Genomic DNA, 23,337 nt, shown 5'->3' on the forward strand with positions numbered 1-23,337 from the left:
AAGATTAATTATTTTTATTGCTTTCAAAGCTGCCAGTAGGAATTCATTTATAAGAAGGACAAATGGATTCTTGTGGCTCATGTTTCATATTTATAATCTTGACACTTCGACTTTTCTTCTAGGTACTTGCTACTATATACATGCCAACATATTGTGTAGGGGTGCAGCAACCGTAGCTAAAGAATGGTTAGTTAAACACCTTTTGCCGAAACATTATATTGTGAATATAACATATTACTTTTTATACAATTGTGAAATTCATGTCTTCACCATTGGGTGCTATAATATCAATTCAACATTACCTAATTCTAAGTCTACTGATGTAACAAAAAAAACATTTTTAGAAAAACACTCAAATAGAAACATATATTTATATTATCTCCTAAAGAGTAAAATTATTTGAACAAACTTTATACTATTTTTGATATTATATTGAATGAATAAATTACAATACACACTAGCCTTTTCATGTGCTTTCAACTGAACTTGTCGGCATTTTCAAATCTAGTACATAATGACAAGAGTTAATTGCATTATTACACTGTTTATTATTTAATTAATAATTTTGTTACGTTTTTGTACAATTAATCAGTAAATTTGGTGTATATGCTAATTAATCATTAAATACGACTCTCAAATTTTCTTCACTCATTGGGTAATAAAGAAAGCTTTAATGTGCATCATTTAGTTATTGAATAAAGTGTAATTTACCATATACATACTCTTGTGTGTAGAGAGATTTGACACAGAATATGATAAGTTTTAACTGTTGGAAGCTAAAAGTGAAGAAAATAAATACACGACATAAAATATTGAACTTATAACTAAAAGTTCATAGAATTTGTAAAGGTTCATATGTAGATAAAAGGTCTTTCCAATAAAGTCTAGTTATGACTACTCATGTTAATGGAAAATTGTTTTTTTTATAACAGAACAAAAATGATATTCAACTTTTGACCTCAGGCTCTTCCCACTTTTAGTAATATATGATTCGCAACTACATCAGAAGTGAGTTCCGAAACAAAAATATAAAGGGGGTATGACTTCATAAATGGTTGATACTGTTCTTGAGAAAATACGCCAATGGATCACTTTGCCCCTTTTTGCGTCCCTTGAGGTGCAAGTATCCTGTGGAATTAGTCGAGGTCACAGTTCCCAAGCAGGCCTAACCAGAGAGGTCACAGTTCATCATGGTCTTGTGGTTGCTCCCTATTCATCATCTCTAGTTTATCTTGTAGTTCCTATCACATATATTTCATCATAAGTAGACAATCTCATAGGAGTAAAGTATTTGTTACAAGGACTGTAGGGGGGAGCTAATATAGAGGTTCAGAAGAGAACCTTCAGTTTTTCTTCCAGACAGAGTGCTGGTGTAGACAAAAATGCTAAATATCTGCCATAACAAACTACCAAGTCAGATTAAAGTGTACAAGAATGAACTAACCACATAAAGCATGCAAAATTCTGTGTGCAAGGTAAATGCTTACTCGCAGCGGCTCGGTTCATCTATATCAGTTACCTCATTTTTCAAACCACACCTTAATTTTACCTGTACAAATTAAAAACAATTTAGAGAGCAAAAAGAGGAATATAAGAAGAATGCTGTAGATACAAAGACAATCACATTAGTTAGGTGTCCTCACCTTTACACTTCTATTTGGGCCATTCCAGCAATGGTCGCCGTTTGTAAATTGCATAGTTCTGTAGGAATCCTCAAATTTATCCCAGTTCCTTTGATGACACATGGGAGAAAGAAAAAAAAAGGTATAATGAGTTCTGAACTTACAACATTCAGGCAGAAAAATAAAGATCTAGAAGAGAAACTCAGCCCATAATTTTACATGTCAAACCTAGAACTATGTGAACTGAGAAATCCCCCCAAGGGACAGTGGCGACTGGCCCTTGGTTCTAAACTCAATTGATATTAGCCCCCCCACCCTAATTCACTTAAACACCAGGCTATTGTCCGTAGTAAGATTTGAACCCGTTCACATGCACCTAACCTACACATCAACAAGCACGTGTTGCACTCTTGCCACCAGACCAAAACCCCCTACCCTTATCCAAAAGTTTGAACTTGTGACGTGCAACTAATCTAACACATCATGCATTGTGCTTTACCACAAGACCAATGTCATAGAAATTGTGTTTCACTAGACCAGCTTTATGTATAAGCTGTCTCTTACATTACCTAATCAAATTGCAGAAACTCTATGATAGGTCTGCCATGAATATATTTTACTTAAGAGAGGAAAACAAAGTGCAGAAACTCTGAATAGTAGAAGTATATTTGCAGTACAAGTCATGCTTGCCTACTACTTCAGAGAAAATCAACTACAATTTACTGAGCAGAAGGACTCAGATAATGCAGATGCTTACGATGTTAAAGAACCTACCCCAAACGAGTTGTGCTGTAGCCCTCAACTTGGGTAGCTTCTTTGAAAGGGCAAATCTTGTATGTGTACCTTAAGTAAAAACATTTGTTAGTGTCTGTTAAAGAATTATAACTTAGTAAATATATTCCTAAAAAGTAAATCGTTAACTAAAACTTAGGTTAACAAGACAATGGAAGATTTATCACTTGTTCTCCTTGCTCTCGAAACATTGTCCATGGAATGAATAGAATTCCTTCTCCGGTCCTGCAATAGAACTAGTGGTTCAGAAATAAACATTGCAAAATCATTCACCTTCTTAGAGAAGGTAAGTCATAGAAGAATGCTAGTAAACACAAACACATGAATTTCTATACCAAAATCATGTTTCAACTTTTGCTTCAAGCTGGATAGCCTTGATTCAATTTTTGTCAACTTAGCACTTGCCTCATCGTACTCTTTGCGTATGCAATTAGCATCTATGGGAGCAAAAACAAAACAACATCCATCATTTTCCTTCTCATAAGAAATAAAGAGCAGAAAATTGGATGAAACCTCAGTTACTACCAGAAATGTTCACTGGAGTTTGGAACAAATTGACAGACCGAAAAATTCTCTTTACAGTTTGTTGTATCTTCTCCGTCCAGGAAGGACTAGTTGTGGTGGTAGTATCTGGATAATTAAAATACATATTAAAATACTACTAGCTGTAGGCATCAAATGCAATAGAATCACTTTCCTGCATACCTGCAAAATCAGAATCATCATCAGACTCGGACTTATATGAAGAACTTGAATCGTGGTCCTCTCCAACAGAATCTTCAACGTGGTCCTCATTGTCATCATCGTCATACTTGTTTTCATCATCGTCATACTTGTGTTCATCATCATACTTGCGGTCATCAACATCAGAATCATATCCATGATACTCCTCTTCATGGGTATCAGATGGCACCTCATCATGGTTATCATGGTTACTATCTGTACCAGCCTCAACTGACTCAGTTTCCTGTTCACTCTTTTTTCCTAACCAACGAGAACCAATAACACGTCCTAACTCTTCCTTTGACAGTGACTCAATATTTTCAGCAGCATCTTTCTCCTAAAAACATAAAAATGAGTCACAAGAGTAAGGTTGTTAACATCATTGAACAAAATCTGCAACCATTATCCGCATGCCACCTTAGTAGTAGACAAGGCAGCAATACATGCGCACTGAAATTAGGTCCTTCCTAATGCACTATGATTTTGTACAAGCAATTACTCCAAAGCTAGGAAAATCAAATTATACAATCCTACTCCTGCTCCCCTCAATCCCAAATCTACTACTTAGTCAGGCCCTAAACTACTTTCAGTGCTATGTGTCCAGTAGTGACGAGTTCTGTAAGTTTTTAGCCCTTTGCACATGAAGTACCAACATATAACCACAATCAAGCATTATAGGAAAAAGGATCTCGTATAACCGCTACACCCCCTACACCCACACCCACCCCCGGGCAGGTTTCCACATTTTGTGCCCTGTTTCAAAGTAATGCACCTTTGGATAGTACTAAAACCTGTCTTTGTATAGTAGATATATAGTGGCTTGATCATCCGTCAACTATGTATTAGAGTGCATTTTCTGTTATTTCAATGATGAAATGTGGTTATTACATTCATTTCACTAATAATTGAACTTCAACTTTCCAGTTCCGAGTTATGCTCAAAGAAGGTCAAGTTACACATTTCAATTCTTTATGAGCATAAGATCTTCAATGCAAGTGGAAAGATATTTAGCTCAGTCAGAGTATCATGAGGAGGTTAAAACGGTATCCTTAGGAACCTTGACCTGAAGTAAAATTACTAGTGTACTTCTATAGTTTTTGTACGTTTAAAAAGAAAGATCTTGAGACCCAAGTTCCATCTAAGGGAAAGTTCTAGCCTCCCAACAAAAAGTAGAACCCTGCTGGGGGGTTGAAGTGGTTATACAAATTCTTTTTCCTGCTCATGCTTTCACAAACTGCTAAAAGTTTGTTTATGGTAGTACATTTTGCTATAGGTAATGGTAAAAGTACTGTTTTGCAACTAAGTGCAGTGTCCTCCCTGAGATAAGAATTTGAAAGATCTGACATGATAGATCTATTATTCCAACTTGACCGACACCAGCCATACTTCAGAATCCAGCCTCTTTGTGTATTGCTGGGAAATGGTATCTATCTACTCCATGTGATGGTACAAATGAAACAAGCATAAAAGAAAAGAGAATAGACCTCATTTCCATTTCCTCATTTTTTATGCATGTAATTCCTAACTCAGAGAATCAAAAGATTTTTTGCATGTAAGCAAGTTATTCAGGAATCCACACTAAAAGAATGGCCTCCACGCTGTGGCACCACAATTTCATTCAAATACCACCTTTTCCTAGTACTTCACCACATATTGGATATTAGCATATTAACTTACACTGCTTTAATTATAGCTCATTACTTTATTGACAAAAAATATACACTGTTTCTGGAGAAACTTATCAGGAGCAAGGATTTCATATTAGATTAAAAGAAATTAGGACAAACCAATTGAAATAATAAGTACGTAGCTCACAACATAGCCAAAAAGAGTGAAGATAGATATAGAGCAAGAGTGGTAGCATTAAATCAATAATTGTACCTCATTTCTACTACTAACATCAGCTTTATTGTTGTTGGTGGACGCCTCTTTTATTTCAGGATGCTATACAAAATGAGATTCTGGTTAATCATGATAAACCAAATACTTTTTACAGTATCATATGGGAAGGAACTTGGGATTCTCAAAGACAACAAACCTGGGAAGAATCCTCGGGCACCTGCTCTACCTCATCAACCGGAAACTCATCCTTCACGGAATGGTCACCATGTTGTTCTTCATCTGCAGCTTTGTCATGGCCTTCTACCACATCCTGATATAAATATATAACATAATTACTATATTAAGCAGCAAAAATGCATAAAGGAGACTTATTTTTTTTACCCAAATAAAAAAAATACAAGAGACTTTACAGCACTAACTTGTAGATAATATATAATGTTGGAATACGAACATTTAAAGTCAGTTCCATATTTTCTATAATGCTCAAGGGCATTATTCCCTCCAGAAGGGTGCTCAATGATATTCTCTTGGGAAGTGAAAATTTTTATTTCTAAACAAAAGCAGTACTCCTCCTGCAGCCAAATTCGCACATCTCGCAATGTGTTACAGAATTTTATCAACAACAATAACATACCTAGTGTAGTCCCATAAGTGGGGTCTAGGGAAAATTTTATCTGGGGAAAATTTGTAGCCCTCCTACTAATAAGCATTTCTGTGGAAGAATCAAGTAAGGCAGTAAGGGTACCAAGTTTTATACCCATGAAAATCATTACTTTCTAGAATCGTAAAGAGCTTCTGATATATTGGACATCTACAAAGTCTAAAAACAATGGTCAATTTAGCGTGCGACATAGATGTGGAGAATCAAATGCCCAAAAACATGTGAAGAGAAAAAATGAGTCAGCAGACCAGAACTCTTTCCCCAAGTTCCACTATCTACTTCTATAAGATATTCTGATATCCTTGCCTACTATAGTGTGTGCTTAACATCATCTATAAGGTAACAGCCATACAGATAAAAATAATGAACCTTTACGGGAGGAGAGTCTTCCAGGAGGCCAATCTTATCGTGGATGTCACTCTTCACAGCTTCTTCATGAACTTCAGTTTTCTCCTCAACTTTGCTTGCCTCAAGCTTAGCATCATCAGCTTCCTTTCGTTCCTTCTCTTCCTTTTCTCTCTTTAACCGTTCTTCCTCCTCAACCTTCTCTATTTGTTCTTTTTTGTCTAGATCAAGAAAAGTGAAAACTTATAAGAAATTATTAGAAGCAAATTGTTGGAACCTTGCTAGAAGAGAAATAGATATTAGTGCGTGAAAATCTCATAAACTACACAAACATTGGACTTTTCACACGTCACTTGTAGAAAATGAACAACAAGAAAAGTGACAAGGATAACAATAACTAGTCTAGAAGGTTGCTCTACTTGGCATAGGTGAAAATACCTTATTGAACATTATAACAGCCTTCTAGTTTCTACAAGGTCTCAGATCAGGTAACTTTTAGGTATCTACTCAGAATATTCCCTATAAATTAACAAGTAAGTTATGTATAACAAACAGTTTAAATCTTTTCTAAATAGTTCTCTATGGTCAAAATCAATCACAATACAATCTGAGTTCTATGAAGTGGAGTAGCCTTGTGGAGAGGTACTACTATATATACCAGAGTAAGTTCTTGGAAACAAATGGAGACGACCTATTGGGCTATGCATTTCCACCACATTTAGTATCTCTTCCCATCAAACGGAACCAGTTGTTAATTATACAGGAAGCAGAGAGCGTGAATTGTATAGGACCTCATATTCAGGAACATTGCAAGATTGCGGGATGGTACAATATCTTCCAGACTTGCTTGAGCTCTTATTCAGGGAAAAGATCTCAATGAAGGGCAGAGACTATTGAAAGAGGCTGGAAAGAGAAATGGTTTCTTCACAGTAAGATCGTCCTATTAGAGAGTTTGAGAAGGGGAGACAATGACATTCCTTATACTTTCTGTGGATTCATGAAGCACCAAAGAAGGAATGTTTCTTTGCTAGGCTGGCAGTACAACAACAACAAACCCATTATAGTCCCACAAGTGCTAGGATGGCAGTATGGAGGCAACTCTTTTAGTATGGATTCCTAAAAAACTTGTTGAAACTTGAACACAAACAAAAAAATGATTCTACAAGTTAAGAGTGCCAAGCATAAAAAAGAGGAAATGTAGGAAATGAGGTTCACTCTCTTTCCTACTTATGCTTGTTTCATTTGTACCTTGACATTAAAAAATTGATATCAGAACTCAGAAGGAACCATTTTGCAAGAGGTATGCAAAGCGACCCCATTCTGGAGTACTTGTTTTGTTATTAAATTAGGGATGATAATCCTCTCATGTACAATCTTACTTGAGGGGAAAAGAACTTACCCTGAAGCTGCTCAACCCTCCCTTTAAGTATCTTCTGCTCATTTTTCAGCTTAGAGACTTCAGTTTCCTCTTTTGCTATTGCAAGTTTAGCTTCTTCAATCTCCTTCTTCCTTATAATTATACCTTCCTGAAATGTTGCAATTTTTTTCTTCAATTTATCTCTAGCTACTCTGCCGACCTCCCAACATGTATTTGGGCACTTAACTTTACCATCATGCTCATCACTCCCATCGCAACAATCTGCTCATTTGTGCCATTAAGATAGTTACTAGTTTAGAAAAGTAAGCCAACAATATTAAGAAACATAAAATATACATCAATATGATTTTATCGGGAAAAAACTGTCAACGATAGTCCAAAGGCAATGAAAATCATTCTACAATGGCTATTTATCTTAAGAAGTAATATCCTTTTTTTTAAAACTTCATCTAAGAAGTAATATCCTATACTGACAATGAATTCTTCAAGAACTGAAACCTTATGAAACTTAGCTTGTCCTGGATTTGAATGATACGTGTTGTGCAAAAGATTTTGTTCTTTTCTTTTCTTTTTTGATAACCAGTTTTTTCTTTTAAAAAAAAAAGCACTTTCATATTAATGTCATTCAATGTCTTTTTAGTTATTGTTAGAATGCACTATTTCAGATCACACTAAGCACTGTGATGTAGAAAAAGATTCTAATCAAATGCTATACAGAAAGGCAAGAACGCAATGATTCATACCGCAAATGCCATCATTCACCCTAGATGAGTATATGAAGAGAGGAGCATGCCCTGCATTTTTGCAATAAAACTTCCCGCTGGGACATGCCGAAGTTCCTGCAAACCAATCACCAAGGACAAACAACTTTCAAACACATGCACATATTATATTTATATACAGAAAAGGAAGGCAAAAATGTTCGATCCAAAATGAAACTCTCAACATACTTTTGCCTATGTTGCACTGCAAATAAATCTTAATTTTCTAGAAGACTAGCTATTAGTATTTGAAAGAAATGAGACCAATAGAGCGTAATGTATATAGAGAATTCATATAGTCAAATCCAACTATGGTGTTGCGGACCTAAAATCAATGAAAATGTCCATTTTTAGATAAGGTGGTTCATACATTTCGGTTGGATTTCAGAGCATGTAGAGATCCTACTTTCTACTGGTTCAAGTCTCAGCACTACCACGAACAAAATATTTTTACATGTTTGGACTAATCAAAAATCAGGCTCCCGCATGCAGGGGCAGAGGTAGAAGCCCAGCTACAAGTTTAAAACCAGTCATTAGCACTTGAAGTAGTAGTTCTAAAATCCACAATCCATAAAGTTGAAATTCTGGCTCCATCTCTGCCCACATTATGGGAGCTTTACAAAGCTAAACTAAATAAATTGAAGTCTCTCTCTAGTTGTTACACAATTCAATATTTGAAATTGACACATAGTTCAGTGATTGCAATGCACCAACAACAACATACTCGGTATAATCGTAGGTCTAGGGAGGGTAAAGTGTACGCAAACCTTACCTCCACCTCCCAGAAATGCACCATAAATGCATAGTTTTGCAAAAAAACAATCGAGCAAGTAAGAATCTAGAGGACAATAGGGAAAATACACACAGACCTGGCTCATCAGACCCATCTGGACAGTCACAAAAATCATCATTGAGCTGAGCCTTGGTGAATTTCTTCGACCCATCTTTACAATTTATAGCACCAGATGATAAACCCTTGTAATAATTCTCATCTGCAATCAATTAAATGTTAACAAAATCACAAATGGGTCATCTGCACTTCCATCAAAACACCATAATTAACAATCATTTCTACAGAAAATTTCAAAATGACGAAATGGGTCATCTTCACTTCCATCAAAAAATCAAAATCATCATTATTTCCACCAAAAAAAACCCGAAATCACGAAATGGGTCATCAGCAATCCCGTCAAACATCAATATCCATCAATATTCTTAACGAAAAAAATTGAAATACAGAAATGGGTGTTCAACAAATGAATACGAACCTTCCGGGGCAATTCCGAGGTTGACTATGGAAGGAAGAGATACAGATCTATCGATTGAACATATGCAGAAGATACAAGAGAGTAAAAACACGAATTGAAATCGTAATTCCATTTTTTTCACCAAAATTCGCAACTGGAAAACTAAATCTAAATCAGCATTAGTTTTCAATACACAGCAAAAATTGTATGAATCGAACGAGATTTGCAGTGGCTAACTGATTGTATAGTGAGAAGAGTATGAAGTTTGGGCCAATGAAGAGTATTTCCTAGAGTTGGTAATGGAGCTCGGCAGCCATTGGTGGAGTACTTTAACGATGGCGTTTTAACACTCTTCTCACTAATTCTATTTTTTTTCTAATTTTTACCGTGGAGTAGTGGTAAAGTTATCTTAATGAGAATTATAAGTCACGGGTTCGAGCCGTAAACGTAATCACTAATTCTTATATTGTGGTAGGTTGTCTATATTCATTTCTGAAATTATCAAATCGAAAAATTATGTGTACTAGACTATCCTTTCGTTGAAGGCGAAATTATCAAATTGAAAAATTATGTGTACTAAAAGTCTAAACTATCCTTTCGTTGAAGGATATAAAGATGACGGTATATCGTTACATATCGTAATCGTATGTTATTGTTGTTTGTTGACTATCACCTCCCACGATTTTAATTATTACTAACCTCATATACAATAATTATGGTCATCAATTAGAATGAATTGAAGGAGGAATCATGATTCATGTGAAGTGAAAATCTTATGTACAATTATGTAAAGTGAAATAAAAATGACTTATCTGTTATTTATTTCACTTACTATCACCCAAAAAATTAAACTTCACTTTATATAGTGAAAAAAAATAAACTCTGCATTATATAATGCTTTCAAACTACAATTAAATTATAAATTTAAAATTACGACTTATATACTCGATATTATTAATTAAAGATGATTATTATAAGCCAGCATGATTCATGAAATATTCTTTTAGCAATAGGGCATGACAGAAGAAGAACTATAGAAATATAAGGAAATAATTTTTCTAATTATTATTACGTGTTTAAGTAATCTCATTTTTTTAATTGTGGAGTTGAAGGGAAAAAATTATTTTATAATCTTACAAATTTTTCAAGTCTTATTTCAAGTTTTCTCGATTTATCTATAGATCTTTCTTTTCTATATATTGAAAATAAGTAGTAATATCCATATCTATAATCCTAATAAAAGAACAAATTAAACTACACTAGAAAACCTGAACTAATAAATCTTAATTAAATAAATATAAGAAATTAAAAATCCTAAACAACTTAGAATTCTTATTGAATCCTTTTTTTTAACTTATAATATAAATTATAATTGAAATCACAAAAGGAATAGGACATAATTAATTTTCTTTCTTCCCAATCCTTGTTAGCATCGGATTTATCACATAATTGTTTATTAATATATGATATTACTTCTTATTTACCTCAACAATTAATTGCTCTCTTTCTTCTTCACAAATTAATTTAGAAAATAATTATCGATCATGGCAACTTATACTTTTGAACACAGACATAGACGATATTTAGAAGATGTAATTGAAAGTCAGGTATTACAATCTCTAATTAATTACCTCAATTTTCCAATTAGGTTTTCAACGTTTAATTAAAAATTTATAGAATTTTTTGGGTTAAATTTTATTACTTATAATAACTAAAAAAATTCGTCATTATGATTGTTTATCGTGTTGTTGTTGTTTTAAGATGTTTTTATTGAATGTTTAAGTATGAGAATGTTCGTTCATGTGTCGGAATTTTGACTATCTTGTTGTTTATTGTGTCTTTATAGTCTAACAATTTTCTTGAATATTGTTAAAGTATACGTAATGTTTTAACCTTCGTTATTGTTATTATTTGTTTTAGCCTAATTATATCTTGAATAATAAAGTACATCAAAAATCGTCGATTGTTTATGTGTTGTTACGATAGCTTGATGTTTTCTTGAATGTTCCAAGTATGGAGAACGTTCGTTCACACGTGATGCATCAGAATCTTGACTATCTTATTATTTGTTGTTTCTTTATATTCTTGCTATTATTTTAAGCTCTAGTGTAATGATTTTCTTGAATGTTAAATATACAAAATTATAATGTATCATAATTGATGTTAGCTTTCGTGTATTGTTTCGTTATTATTATTATCTCTTTTAGGATCTAACTATATCTTGAATATTATAACTATTTTTATATCAATTGTTCATCCATAATCACATACTGATTTATCACATAATTGTTTATTAAGATAGATATATGGTTCTTTGTTATAAATATTACTTCTTATTTACCTCACCAATTAATTGCTCTCTTTCTTCTTCACAAATTAATTTAGAAAATAATTATCGATCATGGCAACTTATACTTTTGAACATAGACATAGACAATATTTAGAAGATGTAATTGAAAGTCAGGTATTACTAATCTCTAATTAATTACCTCAATTTTCCAATTAGGTTTTCAACGTTTAATTAAATTTTATAGAATTTTTTGGGTTAAATTTTATTACTTATAATAACTAAAAAAATTAGTCATTATGATTGTTTATCGTGTTGTTGTTTTAAGATGTTTTTATTGAATGTTCAAGTATGGAGAATGTTCGTTCACGTGTCAGAATCTTGATTATCTTGTTGTTTATTGTGTCTTTATAGTCTAACAATTTTCTTGAATGTTGTTAAAGTATACGTAATGTTTTAACCTTCGTTATTGTTATTATTTGTTTTAGCCTAATTATATCTTGAATATTAAAGTACATAAAAAATCGTCGATTGTTTATGTGTTGTTACGATAGCTTGATGCTTTCTTGAATGTTCCAAGTATGGAGAACGTTCGTTCACACGTAATGCATCAGAATCTTGACTATCTTGTCATTTGTTGTGTCTTTATATCCTTGCTATTATTTTAATCTCTAGTGTAACGATTTTCTTGAGTGTTAAATATACAAAATTATAATGTATCATAATTGATGTTAGCTTTCGTGTATTGTTTCGTTATTATTATTATCTCTTTTAGGATCTAACTATATCTTGAATATTATAACTATTTTTATATCAATTGTTCATCCATAATCACATACTGACACGTTCATGTGATAGCATCATAATCTAAATCATATTTTTTTTTATTTCTTATTGTTATTGATGATTATGATTATATCTATTAAATACTAAATTTTCCTTTCTTTTTTTTTGTATGTAGGGTTTCTATGTGACGAACAATTATGGAAGGGAAATACCTTGTGGAATAGTAAAAATTGATGAAAAATCTGTAATTTTTGAAAAAGCAAAAAAAGCTGCTGTTTTTGCAGTTAATAAATACAATGAAAAAATGGAACATTCATCAAAATTAGGAATATTGAAAATTATAAATCTTAATTTTGAACCTACTGCTGGTGCAATTTATTACATGACTTTGTCAGTTTTGGAAATAAGTTCTGGAAATATTTTTCATTATCAAGCTAAAATATGGGAAAAAATCAACACTAGTTACAAAGTTGATATTTTTCAACTTGCTCCTTATGTGCCAAGAATCTCAGGTAATTAATAATATTTCAGCTTTTTTAAATATTTTTTTCGATTTTGTATTGCTCGTTATGTTTTTGTTATATTCTATTGTCTCTTGTACATCCATTACGTCTTTTTCTAGACTGTTTTTGTCTTGAGCCAAGAGTCTATCGGAAACAGCATGTCTACCTCACCTCTTAGGTAGTCTGGTACTTGATTTGGGGTCTGATTATTTTGAATTCACATCTCGAAATTTGAGGGATAAAGTGTTCTCTACTAATTAGCATAGGCAAATTTAAAATTTCTTCAACATGGATGCACCGCTTAAAAAAAACGTCAACATCCAACCATGTGCACCATTTAGTCTTCACATGCCCCATTTCTAAACCTATAGATTCGCTCCTATTACTAAGTCGATTATATTACATATTCATAGTTCGAATCGAGAGTTCTGATTATTACCTGAATTTTCTTTTATCTTACCATTATTAGTTTTTTGTATGTGCAGAATATCAGAATTTCTCTATTAAGGCTAATAATTTGCAAGACTGGATGGATGAGAATTATCTATATTACAAGTGTTGCTGCAGATATAAAAGGGTAATTTTTTTTAAAAAAAAAACCTAATTTAATTATTCATATTCATATATATTATTTTCAAACTTGCAAGTATAATAATTATCTTATTTTCTTAAATAATTAAAAAAAATTATTTTTATTTTTTTGCAGCTAGTTTCTGTAGTGGTGATTAGAGATGAAGAAAATGGAGAACCATTGGGCAATGGTTTTATTAATTTCAATAAAAAATCAGCAGCAATGGAATTTTTAGAAAGAAATAATGGAAAACAAATGCCAAATTCCAACCAAATTTATTCATTAGAGATTTGAGAAAAATTGAAGGATTTTGAGGATTTTTTATTTTATTTTAAAATAATTTATTATGCTTTTTATTAAAGGGTTATTTTTTATATAATATTAATCATTCATTAGTTTAATTAATGTAATATTTACACTTGGTTTATTAATATGGCAGTTAGATGGCTTTTAATTTCTTGAATTGTTTCCAATAATATCATGGTCTTTATTATTGATTTTGATTTCAAACAATTATAATAATCATATGGTATAGAAAAAAGTAAATTCAAGAATAAATTTTATAGTTAAATCGAAAATTTCATTCATAATCCAAATATCAATGGATTAGAATGAATTAGCAAAAAATTCAATTAACTACGACGGACAATCAAAGATATAAGCCTCATAAAGACCCGACTGAATCTACTTGAAAAGAGAATATGATTCATCTTCGTTGAGCAATGTCCTATTTTAATTTCTAGATAGAAGAATGACCAAAGTAGACTTGATTTGAACAAGTACATCTAACTTTTCGTCTTGATTCATAATCAAGAAAAGACGAAATCGATCTATTTAGTGATAAATTAGCAATGAAGTTTGTACTAATTATCACATAATTCTTTTGTTGTAATTATTATGAGTCTCGAATTGTGCACCAATATACATGTACACATATACGTAGCAATTTGAATAGAAGGGGAATTGAAATACTAAATTTGCATGAGAAAGTTTTACAATGTTTTATTTTTTTCATTTTTTTTTCACATTAATTAAAACCATAGCATAATAAGTACAAGAAATGATTAAATAGACAAAACACTTGCCCTTCTAAGTTGCATTGCGGCAAATTCTAGCAGTAGGATTTGAGACACAAACTTGAAAGTACTTCTTCTTAGCCTCCGGTGAGCCGCGCTTCGGCTCATCGTCTGCCATGGCAACCCCGGCCACAGAACATGCAGCAGCGGCCGCCATGGCAAAGAACAACTCCCTACGACCACCGTTGTTGTTGATCTCCTTCTTCTTGCTCATTACAACATTTTCTCCCTCAGACACGTTAGAGCTTGCTTTCACCATAACAACCCTAGCACCACGGGTCGCGACCGGGGCTTTGGTCAGTGCCGCGACCGAACCGCCGGCCAAGGAGGTTGTCATTGTCATGGAAGCCATTTGATCAACTCAATATACTACTAGTTGATTTCTCTTGTGCAAGGAAGAATGATTTGGTTTGTGTTAAAAATAAATGTTATGTATGTAATGGAACAAAAAATGAAATAGTGAATTGCCATTGGTAATGTCTTATCCATTTTCTTATCTAAACAAAGGGTTGATAGCCAATGAACTTTTGCCACGTGGAAAGCTCAATCTTGATCTTGAAAATATATTTGTGGTCAATTATGCCCAATGTTGTAGGTACCAATTTTTTTGGCTCTTCATCTAATGTTGGGGGTATTCTTTTTTCTTTTTGGGGGGTGGGGTGAGAAAATATTCATTGGTTGCTAATATTAAAATTTATCAAACCATTTATCCATTGATTTTGCCTATTGAAGAGTAAAAATTGTCAACAAAAATATCTCATTTTTAAAAAAATCAATTTATTCAGTTGATTTTGCCTAATGAAGAGTTTATTCCTGATCTCGGACATATTAGGAAATCTGCAGATACATAGTTTACGAATATATTTGAGAGAGGATATGGATGTATTAGAGAGAGGATAGAGATGTATCTGAGTGAGAATTTTTGTAATTTTTTTAAATGATAGAAATTTTTAGAGATTATGATATCTTAAGTTATGTATTTATGTAATTTTTTCTAAAAGAATTCAAAAGCCCCATTAAACTAGAAATTCTGACTCCGTCTTAACCCTTGGCTAAGAAATGAACATTTGGGCTTGTGGGCTCAAAAGGGCCTGTTCGGATATTTGGTCCATTTCCCTTTCCAAAGCAGTAGGCCCATTAGCCCATTAACGATTCCGCAACACCGGTTTAGCTTACGATGTGATTGGAAGTCCTAAAAAAAAGAACTATCTTATAGAGAGCCGACAAGAAATTTCATTTTTAATTGGCCATTTTGATCCTTATTTTTAAATTTATCAATTGTGAATTAAAGACTTTGTCACACACAGACTTATAAATAAACATGACTTGCAACTTCACACACAAATTACGAGTTCAAAATCAATTTACAATACCATTTGTCTAAATTTAAAGTTCGATACATTTTGATGGTATATAACATATTTACCCAATCAAATTACTTAATTATATATTAAATCTCTTTACAAAAGTTAATTAATTATATTAAATAAAATTATGTCCTACTTAATTAAAAGAAATATTTATACCGTCAATATATATATTTATATATATATAAAATAAATCCTTTTATCAAACTATATCTTAGTTTATTATCCTTATTTTTGGTTAATTGCAAGACAGAATCGTAGACCTTTATTACTATCTTATAATATAGGAAAACTTTCAAAACTAACTTTGGCAAGTAAATAAATTAATAACATTTCTTGCCAAATATAAATAAATAAATACTAAAACTAACTAACGGTAAAAATTAAAAAAAATTAAAAAGAGGAAAATTTAACTCAAATCCCAACTTGCCATATATAATAAAGGGATAAGGGTCTGAAAAATACCCAACTTTGATCGGATTTGCTGTTGCGATACTAAACTTTCATTTATTCAACATCACCAAAAATAAATAAACAAAATTACCTTATAACTTATTCGATTCTGTAAATATTTTTTACACCGTCAATACACCCCTACCCATACTCCACCTATATATATATCTAGTCTCACATGCAACACACACAATTCAACTCTAGATATGGACGAGGCCTTGTTTTTCATCGGCGGGTTCGGGTTGTTGTTTTTGTTTGTGGTTAGTATCAAATGGATGTTTGCACCACCAGTCGCGGTGGCGGCAGCAGCAGCAGCTCAAAAATCAAACTCAATTCCATTAATTCTTGTTGGAATACTTATTATTGTTCTTATTGCTTCTTTTGCTAAAATGCCAAAACCTAATAATGGTGGTGATGATAAGTAAATTTATTAATTATAGCAAAGCTAGAGAGTTTTTTTTTTAGTTAATTAATTATTATAATCTGCATGCATGCAGACTATAGTAATATTGGTGTTGAAATATTCCTCTTAGTTTTTTAATGAAAATTTTCTTTTTTAGTTTTTGGTATTTAGTTTATGCACTGTTTAAATACTATATTGTTTGTTTACAATGTGAATGGTTGTTTGTCGCGAAAACGTTTACGATCTCTTTTGTTTTGATCGACCTTTTAATTTTGACCATATATTTTGACACGGTTGAGAACTTAAAATTAAAATATTATAATCTAAGTCAAAATAATTAGAAGACAAAAAAAAATTACAATAAAAAGAAGACTTAAAATTTAAAAAATACCACATGAATACATAAAAAGGGAAGTATTTGGGTATTACCCAATAAATTAGTAATTAGTCAATGATTTCATGAGTGATTTATTTCTAGATGCGATACAAAAGACAATTTCCGTGAATCACTTAGCCCCTTGATCTCTTCTCTCAACAAAAAGAGGTCACAACTCAAAAGATAATCACACAGTACATTGAGATTTCGCTTTTCAGTTAGCTTTTACGTAATTAATTAGGTTTAAAATTAAAAGATACTACAGTTGATGGTAACACTTTTATTAAAAGTTTAAGATCAAAGAATAAAGTAACAATATTTAATATTCGTGGCTTCTTGGTGAAGAATTGAAGTGTGTGTCTTTAAGAATGTATTTTGAGGTGATACTTTAGAAGTAAAAGAAATCGAAAATTAACTAAACCATATCGATACTGTTAATGAAGAGAAATTGATATGATTGGGATGATTTTTAAAAAAAAAATTGATTATATATTATAAAATATCTCAAAAAAAAAATTGAGAAAGTATAATTTTCAAAAAAAAAAATCGGTCAAATCATTTCATTGACATCCCTAGTTAATAAAAATATCTGATTCATTGGGTCTTTTAATTAAAAAAGAAAAAATGTTTTATCTCTCATCCAAAAAGAAAGAAATAATGCCAAGGATAAAATATGAAACAAAATTATACTTTCTTGATATGTTAAAACTTAAGTGATGATAAAAGTGATGAGAAACTATTTTTATTGACAATTAAAAATAAACGAAATACAATATATAATTTTTCGTTGAAATCCCCTACCTAGCTCCACCCCCTACAAATAAGTATTATTACTATATATTTAATCAATTTCTCAATATAAATACTATTAAATTCCCGAAAACCCCCACCCGATAGCTAGATCCGCTCTCAAATATCATATAATGTATATAACAACTCATAAATAACTTCAAATAACAATAAAAATTAGACGTATTCATTTTCTTCTTTTTTTGGTAATTCCTCATTAATACTTCCATCTATATTTAGCAAATAAAAATTCACTCTCAATATACCATTTATTCAACACTCCCAAAAATAAATAAAATTAAAATTACCTTATAAGTAATCTAATTCTATAAATATTTTTTACACAGTCCGTACAAATATAACATAATCCATCCTCCTATATATTAATAAAAATAGTTTCACATGCACAACTCCTCCAACATACACAATTCAATATTATTTTTGTTACCGTCTCGATCGAGCCTTAAATCCTGAACCCTGATCGTTCTCCAGCCATGATTGACCTAGGGTTGCTTTTATTCGGTGGCGGGTTCTGTTTGTTGATTTTATTTTTTATTATTGTGAAATGGATTTTTGCACCACCAGCAGCAGTTGCAGCAATAGCAGTAGGTTCAACTACAAGTTCAATGCCAATAATTTTTTTAGGTTTAATTATTATTGTTCTTGTGGCTTTTTGCTGCTAAAATTAATAATTAATTATGTTTATTATAATTTCTTTAGTAATAATCAGTTTGTTTTTTAGATGTTATAGAGAAAGTTAGGATTTTTTTATTTTATTTTTTAACAAAAAAGAATTGTTTAGTTAATTAATTATTTGTATGCATGCAGACTAGTATTACTGTTGGAATATTTCTATAAGTTTATTTCATAACTTTATTTCTTTTTTGATATTTAGTTAATGCACTTCATGTTCTTATGTTTATTTATATTGTTTGATTATGTAGATGTGTTTTTTTTGTTGAGTAAATATTTACTAGCATTTAAGTACCAAGTTATTATATTGCCCAATCGATGTGGATTTAACACACATGACATATAAGTTCATGTGAATTCAGTAATATTTACTCAAAATTTATAAGGAATAAGAAATTTAAAAAATCTTTATAAATATTTGAATATGAATTAAGTTATTATTGTTATATATTAACCTGAGATTGTCTTAGAAACTTAAATGCTTTAAATTATGTATCTGCACATATATCAATGCATTTATTTATTTTTAAATTTTTTGGTCATGACTCATGGTGCCTTTTTACTAATTATTTAGTCCAATATTTAAATTAGCCATGGAATATTTTGCTTAATATAGCATGTCGAACAAATATGACTCTCGAGATATTTAGTTGATTTAGAGCGATGTAATTTAGCATTCAAGATTGTAATATTAATTGCATCCACGTAAATCTATACAATACAATGTAGATTTAAAATCTTTAGGCTTGGGCACCCAAATGGACCTTGCAAACGTGATTCAAATTTAGTTCAAAATTTGAAATTTTTATCTACAACCAAATTCATAAAAATATATACGTAATACTAATTGCATTCACCTAAATCTATACATTACAATGTAGATTTAGATTCTTTAGTTTTGGGCTCCAAAATGGACCTTGCAAACGCATGATTCGAATTTAGTCAGATATTTACACTTCAAAATCTCTGATATCATACAAATGCGCACACACAAACATCTCAGTCAAAATGCACTAGTTGATATTATAAGACCAAATCAAAAGTGCACTCAAAATGCACTAGTTGATATTATAAGATCAAATTAAAAGGTTTCATATAGTGTAATCATATTCCTCTTACAAAAAGAAAATACAAGATAACTGAAGAAGGCAAGAAATCTCATCTCCAACTTCCTAGAAATTAATATGAACATGATCGATGATCAACATCGCGATCTGCCACACACGGTCGTATTGGAGAAATATATAGTTTAAGGGGCTTTTGAAGAAGCCTTGATGATTTCTAAAGTGGGTCACTATATACTGGTTTGTTAAGCTGAATGTGAAGCTTCATTAGGTTAGTGAAAATGATTTTCTTGTGCCTTTGTACTCATTATAACATCATTTACATTGATTTGGTTGATAAGAAATAGGGAAAATTAGATAGACCCTCATAAGAAGTTTTTTATTGGAAACTTACATTTCCATCTTTCATCAATATAAGAGAACTTGTGCCCATTTGTGGGTTATGAGGGAATACAGACTAAAACACTCTTGGACAATAGTATCAAACAGATTTTCTCATGATATTTTTAACGTATGTACTCCACTTTTTTGTAAATACTTGATATCTAGATAAAAGGTCATATTGGGCCAAACATTCACTTTTCTTATTATTTATGTTTTTTAAATACATTAATTTAGATGCACGTGCACTGCACGTGAATGTCAAACCATGTAGTACATTATTTTAGTTATAATGAGTTTGTTTTTGAGATGTTATAGAGCAAATTAGGGGTTTTGTTTTTACAAAAAGAGTTGTTTGTTTAATTAAATGATTTATACGATTTGAGATCTAGGATTTTACATTTTTAAAATACACTAATTTAGATGCACGTGTGTTGCACATGAATGTCAAACCGTGCAGCCGATGATCAACGTCGTCGTCCGCCACACACCGCAACATTAGCGGTGGTGATGATAACTCAGATGATCATTCCATCAATCTGTGAATATGTCATTGAAGTCATTTCTCAACTTCTCATCCCGATTAGATTAATCATTTTGATTATAGTTTTAATCCTCACCGTTCAATTTCTTCCATACACCTCTTTGGTTTCGATTCATTGAGCTATTGGTTCACCGGTGGATGTTTCTTTTGTTCATCTACTAATTTCCCTCTTTACCAAACAAAATAAAAAAGACGAACAACCAACTCTCTTCAAATTCACTCCTTCTATCAACGTGAACCTCCTGATAGGCGATCAAAGCTGCAGTCGGTCACACACGACCCTATTAGCGGTGGTGCTGGTGATATAGGTGATGATCGGAGAAGCAATCACCAAATCTATATCATAACTTCTTAACCCAATTGGATTATTCGTTTTGTCTATAGTTTTACTTTTCACAGTTTCTTTCATTTGGTCGTGGTCATAGTCGTGATGAAGATCACTTTTGACCTATATTCCTGATATAGAAGAAAGAAGCAGAGGCAGATTCAGCATATAACATAATATTTGTATAATATTTAAATGTGAATTGAGTTATTATTACTATTATATGTTAACATGAGAAACTCATGTACTTCAAATGTAAGATCCACATCTATCGAATGACTAATGAATTTTATATTTTGCTCTTTTTAGTTCGGATAATGGTGTTTTTTTACTTCTTTTTATCTAGTCCAATAGTTAATTTAGATGTTATTTCTGATAGACATGCGATGATCTTTTAAGTAACTTACAAGAAAAAAATTCACCAAATATGTATTTTAATTTTTTGTAAGTTACTTAAAAGATCATCGCAAGTCTATCAGAAATAACCTCTTTATAATATAATAGTAGAGATAAAATCAGCTATATCCTCTTATTTTTTATTGTATTTCTTTTCTCAACTTTGTTCTACTGTTTCATTACTAATTAGTGGCTTATAATTTCGTTCAACTATTTGGTGAAGTATTTGGGTTGTTACGTTATGAACGTGATCGATAATCAATGCCGTTGTCCACCAGACGCTGTCCTGTTAGCGATGATGATGATAGCACATATGATTATTCCATCATTGATCCGTGAATATGACACTGAATTCATCTCTTAAGTTCTTACCCCAGTTAGATTAATGTTTTTGCTTATAATTTTAATTATCACCATTCAATTTCTTTCATCCAACTCTTTCGTTTCGAGTGGTGAGCCAAATTTGATTTATCGAGCTATTGATTCCCCGGTTGGTGTTGTTTTTGTTCGTGTACTCATTTCCTTCTTTACCAAACTAAAAAACAGAGGAATAACCAACTCTCTAAAAATTCACTCATTTTATCAACAAGAACCTGATTGACTATCAAGGCCGCGGTCAGTTACACACGACCCTATTAGCAGCACTGGTGGTGATATCAGTGATGATCGGTAAAAATGACGAAGCAATCACCGAATGTATATGACAACTTTTTACCCCAATTGTATTACTCATGTTGCCTATAATTTTACTTCTCACAATTCAATTTCTCTCATATGATAGCAGCATTTTCATTTCGAGTATTTTATCGAATGGCGAGCCAAATTCTATTCATCGTGCGAGTTATTCCCTTGTTGGTGTTATTCTTGTTCTTTTCCTTGATCTGTTTACTCTGTATAATAAATTTTTTAGCTTTGATGGTGGTGGTGATGATGAAGATTGAAGTAACAAAAATGAATTAGAAACAAATTTAAAATTTAAACTGAATGGACTCAGAAGTTGATGTTCGGGATTCTAACACAAGGCATTTGATTTATACGATTTGAGATCTAGTATTTTATATTTTTTTTAAAAAATACACTAATTTAGATGCACGTGCATTGCACGTGAACGTCAAACCATGTAGTACATTATTTTTTTAACTTCAACTAAAGAGTTTGTTTTTGAGATGTTATAGAGCAAATTATGGGTTTTGTTTTTACAAAAAGAACTGGTTGATTAATTAAATGATTTATATGATTTGAGATATAGTATTTTACATTTCTAAAATACACTAGTTTAGATGCACGTGCATTGCACGTAAATGTCAAACCATGTAGTCGATGATCAACGTCGTCGTCCGCCACACACCGCGGTATTAGTGGTGGTGATGATAGCTCAGATGATCATTCCATCAATCTGTGAATATGTCATTGAAGTCATCTCTCAACTTCTCACCCCGATTAGATTATCATTTTGATTATAGTTTTAATTCTCACCGTTCAATTTCTTCCTTACACCTCTTTAGTTTCAATTCATCGAGCTATTGGTACACCGGTGGGTGTTTCTTTTGTTTGTCTACTAATTTTCCTCTTTGCCAAACAAAATGAAACAGACGAACAACCAACTCTCTTCAAATTCACTCCTTCTATCAACATGAACCTCCTGATAAACGATCAAGGCCGCGATCGGTCACACACGGCCCTATTAGCGCTGGTGCTTGTGATATCTGTGATGATCGGAGAAGCAATCACCAAATCTATATCACAACTTCTTAATCCAATTGGATTACTCGTTTTATGTATTGTTTTACTTTCCACAATTCAATTTCTTTCATTTGGTGGTGGTCGTGATGAAGAAGATTGATGTAGCAATTAGTTAATACACTTGTTGTTATGTTTATTTATATTGTTTGATTATGTTGATATGTTTATTTACTAGTATCTAGGTACACAATTATCATATTGCCCAACGG

The 23,337-nt window shown here is 31.8% G+C and overlaps 2 protein-coding genes across 3 annotated transcripts; both read right to left on the reverse strand.

The window, feature by feature from the left end:
• Positions 1 to 812: 812 nt before the first annotated feature.
• Positions 813 to 9,712, reverse strand: LOC102601829 (glucosidase 2 subunit beta). 2 transcript variants are annotated; one of them, XM_006349744.2, is made up of 16 exons: positions 9,393 to 9,712; positions 8,994 to 9,116; positions 8,107 to 8,202; positions 7,385 to 7,624; positions 6,016 to 6,206; positions 5,176 to 5,289; positions 5,019 to 5,081; positions 3,120 to 3,474; positions 2,940 to 3,044; positions 2,750 to 2,851; positions 2,582 to 2,639; positions 2,397 to 2,465; positions 1,644 to 1,731; positions 1,488 to 1,549; positions 1,342 to 1,393; positions 813 to 1,241 (listed from the first exon to the last, which is right to left on the reverse strand). In XM_006349744.2, exons 1-16 carry the CDS (start codon positions 9,502 to 9,504, stop codon positions 1,179 to 1,181), a joined length of 1,893 nt encoding a protein of 630 aa, XP_006349806.1. In that variant the 5' UTR covers positions 9,505 to 9,712; the 3' UTR covers positions 813 to 1,178. The 2 variants fall into 2 exon arrangements, with proteins under 2 accessions (XP_006349806.1, XP_006349805.1); XM_006349743.2 differs by having other exon boundaries at positions 6,010 to 6,206.
• Positions 9,713 to 14,446: 4,734 nt separating this feature from the next.
• Positions 14,447 to 15,028, reverse strand: LOC102602387 (photosystem II 5 kDa protein, chloroplastic). Its single transcript, XM_006349745.2, has one exon. The coding sequence runs from the start codon at positions 14,944 to 14,946 to the stop codon at positions 14,608 to 14,610; it is 339 nt and encodes a 112-aa protein (XP_006349807.1). The 5' UTR covers positions 14,947 to 15,028; the 3' UTR covers positions 14,447 to 14,607.
• Between the last annotated feature and the right edge of the window lie 8,309 nt (positions 15,029 to 23,337).

This window comes from Solanum tuberosum, unplaced genomic scaffold (assembly GCF_000226075.1).
Source record: "Solanum tuberosum cultivar DM 1-3 516 R44 unplaced genomic scaffold, SolTub_3.0 scf00114, whole genome shotgun sequence".
Classification (NCBI taxonomy): domain Eukaryota; kingdom Viridiplantae; phylum Streptophyta; class Magnoliopsida; order Solanales; family Solanaceae; genus Solanum; species Solanum tuberosum.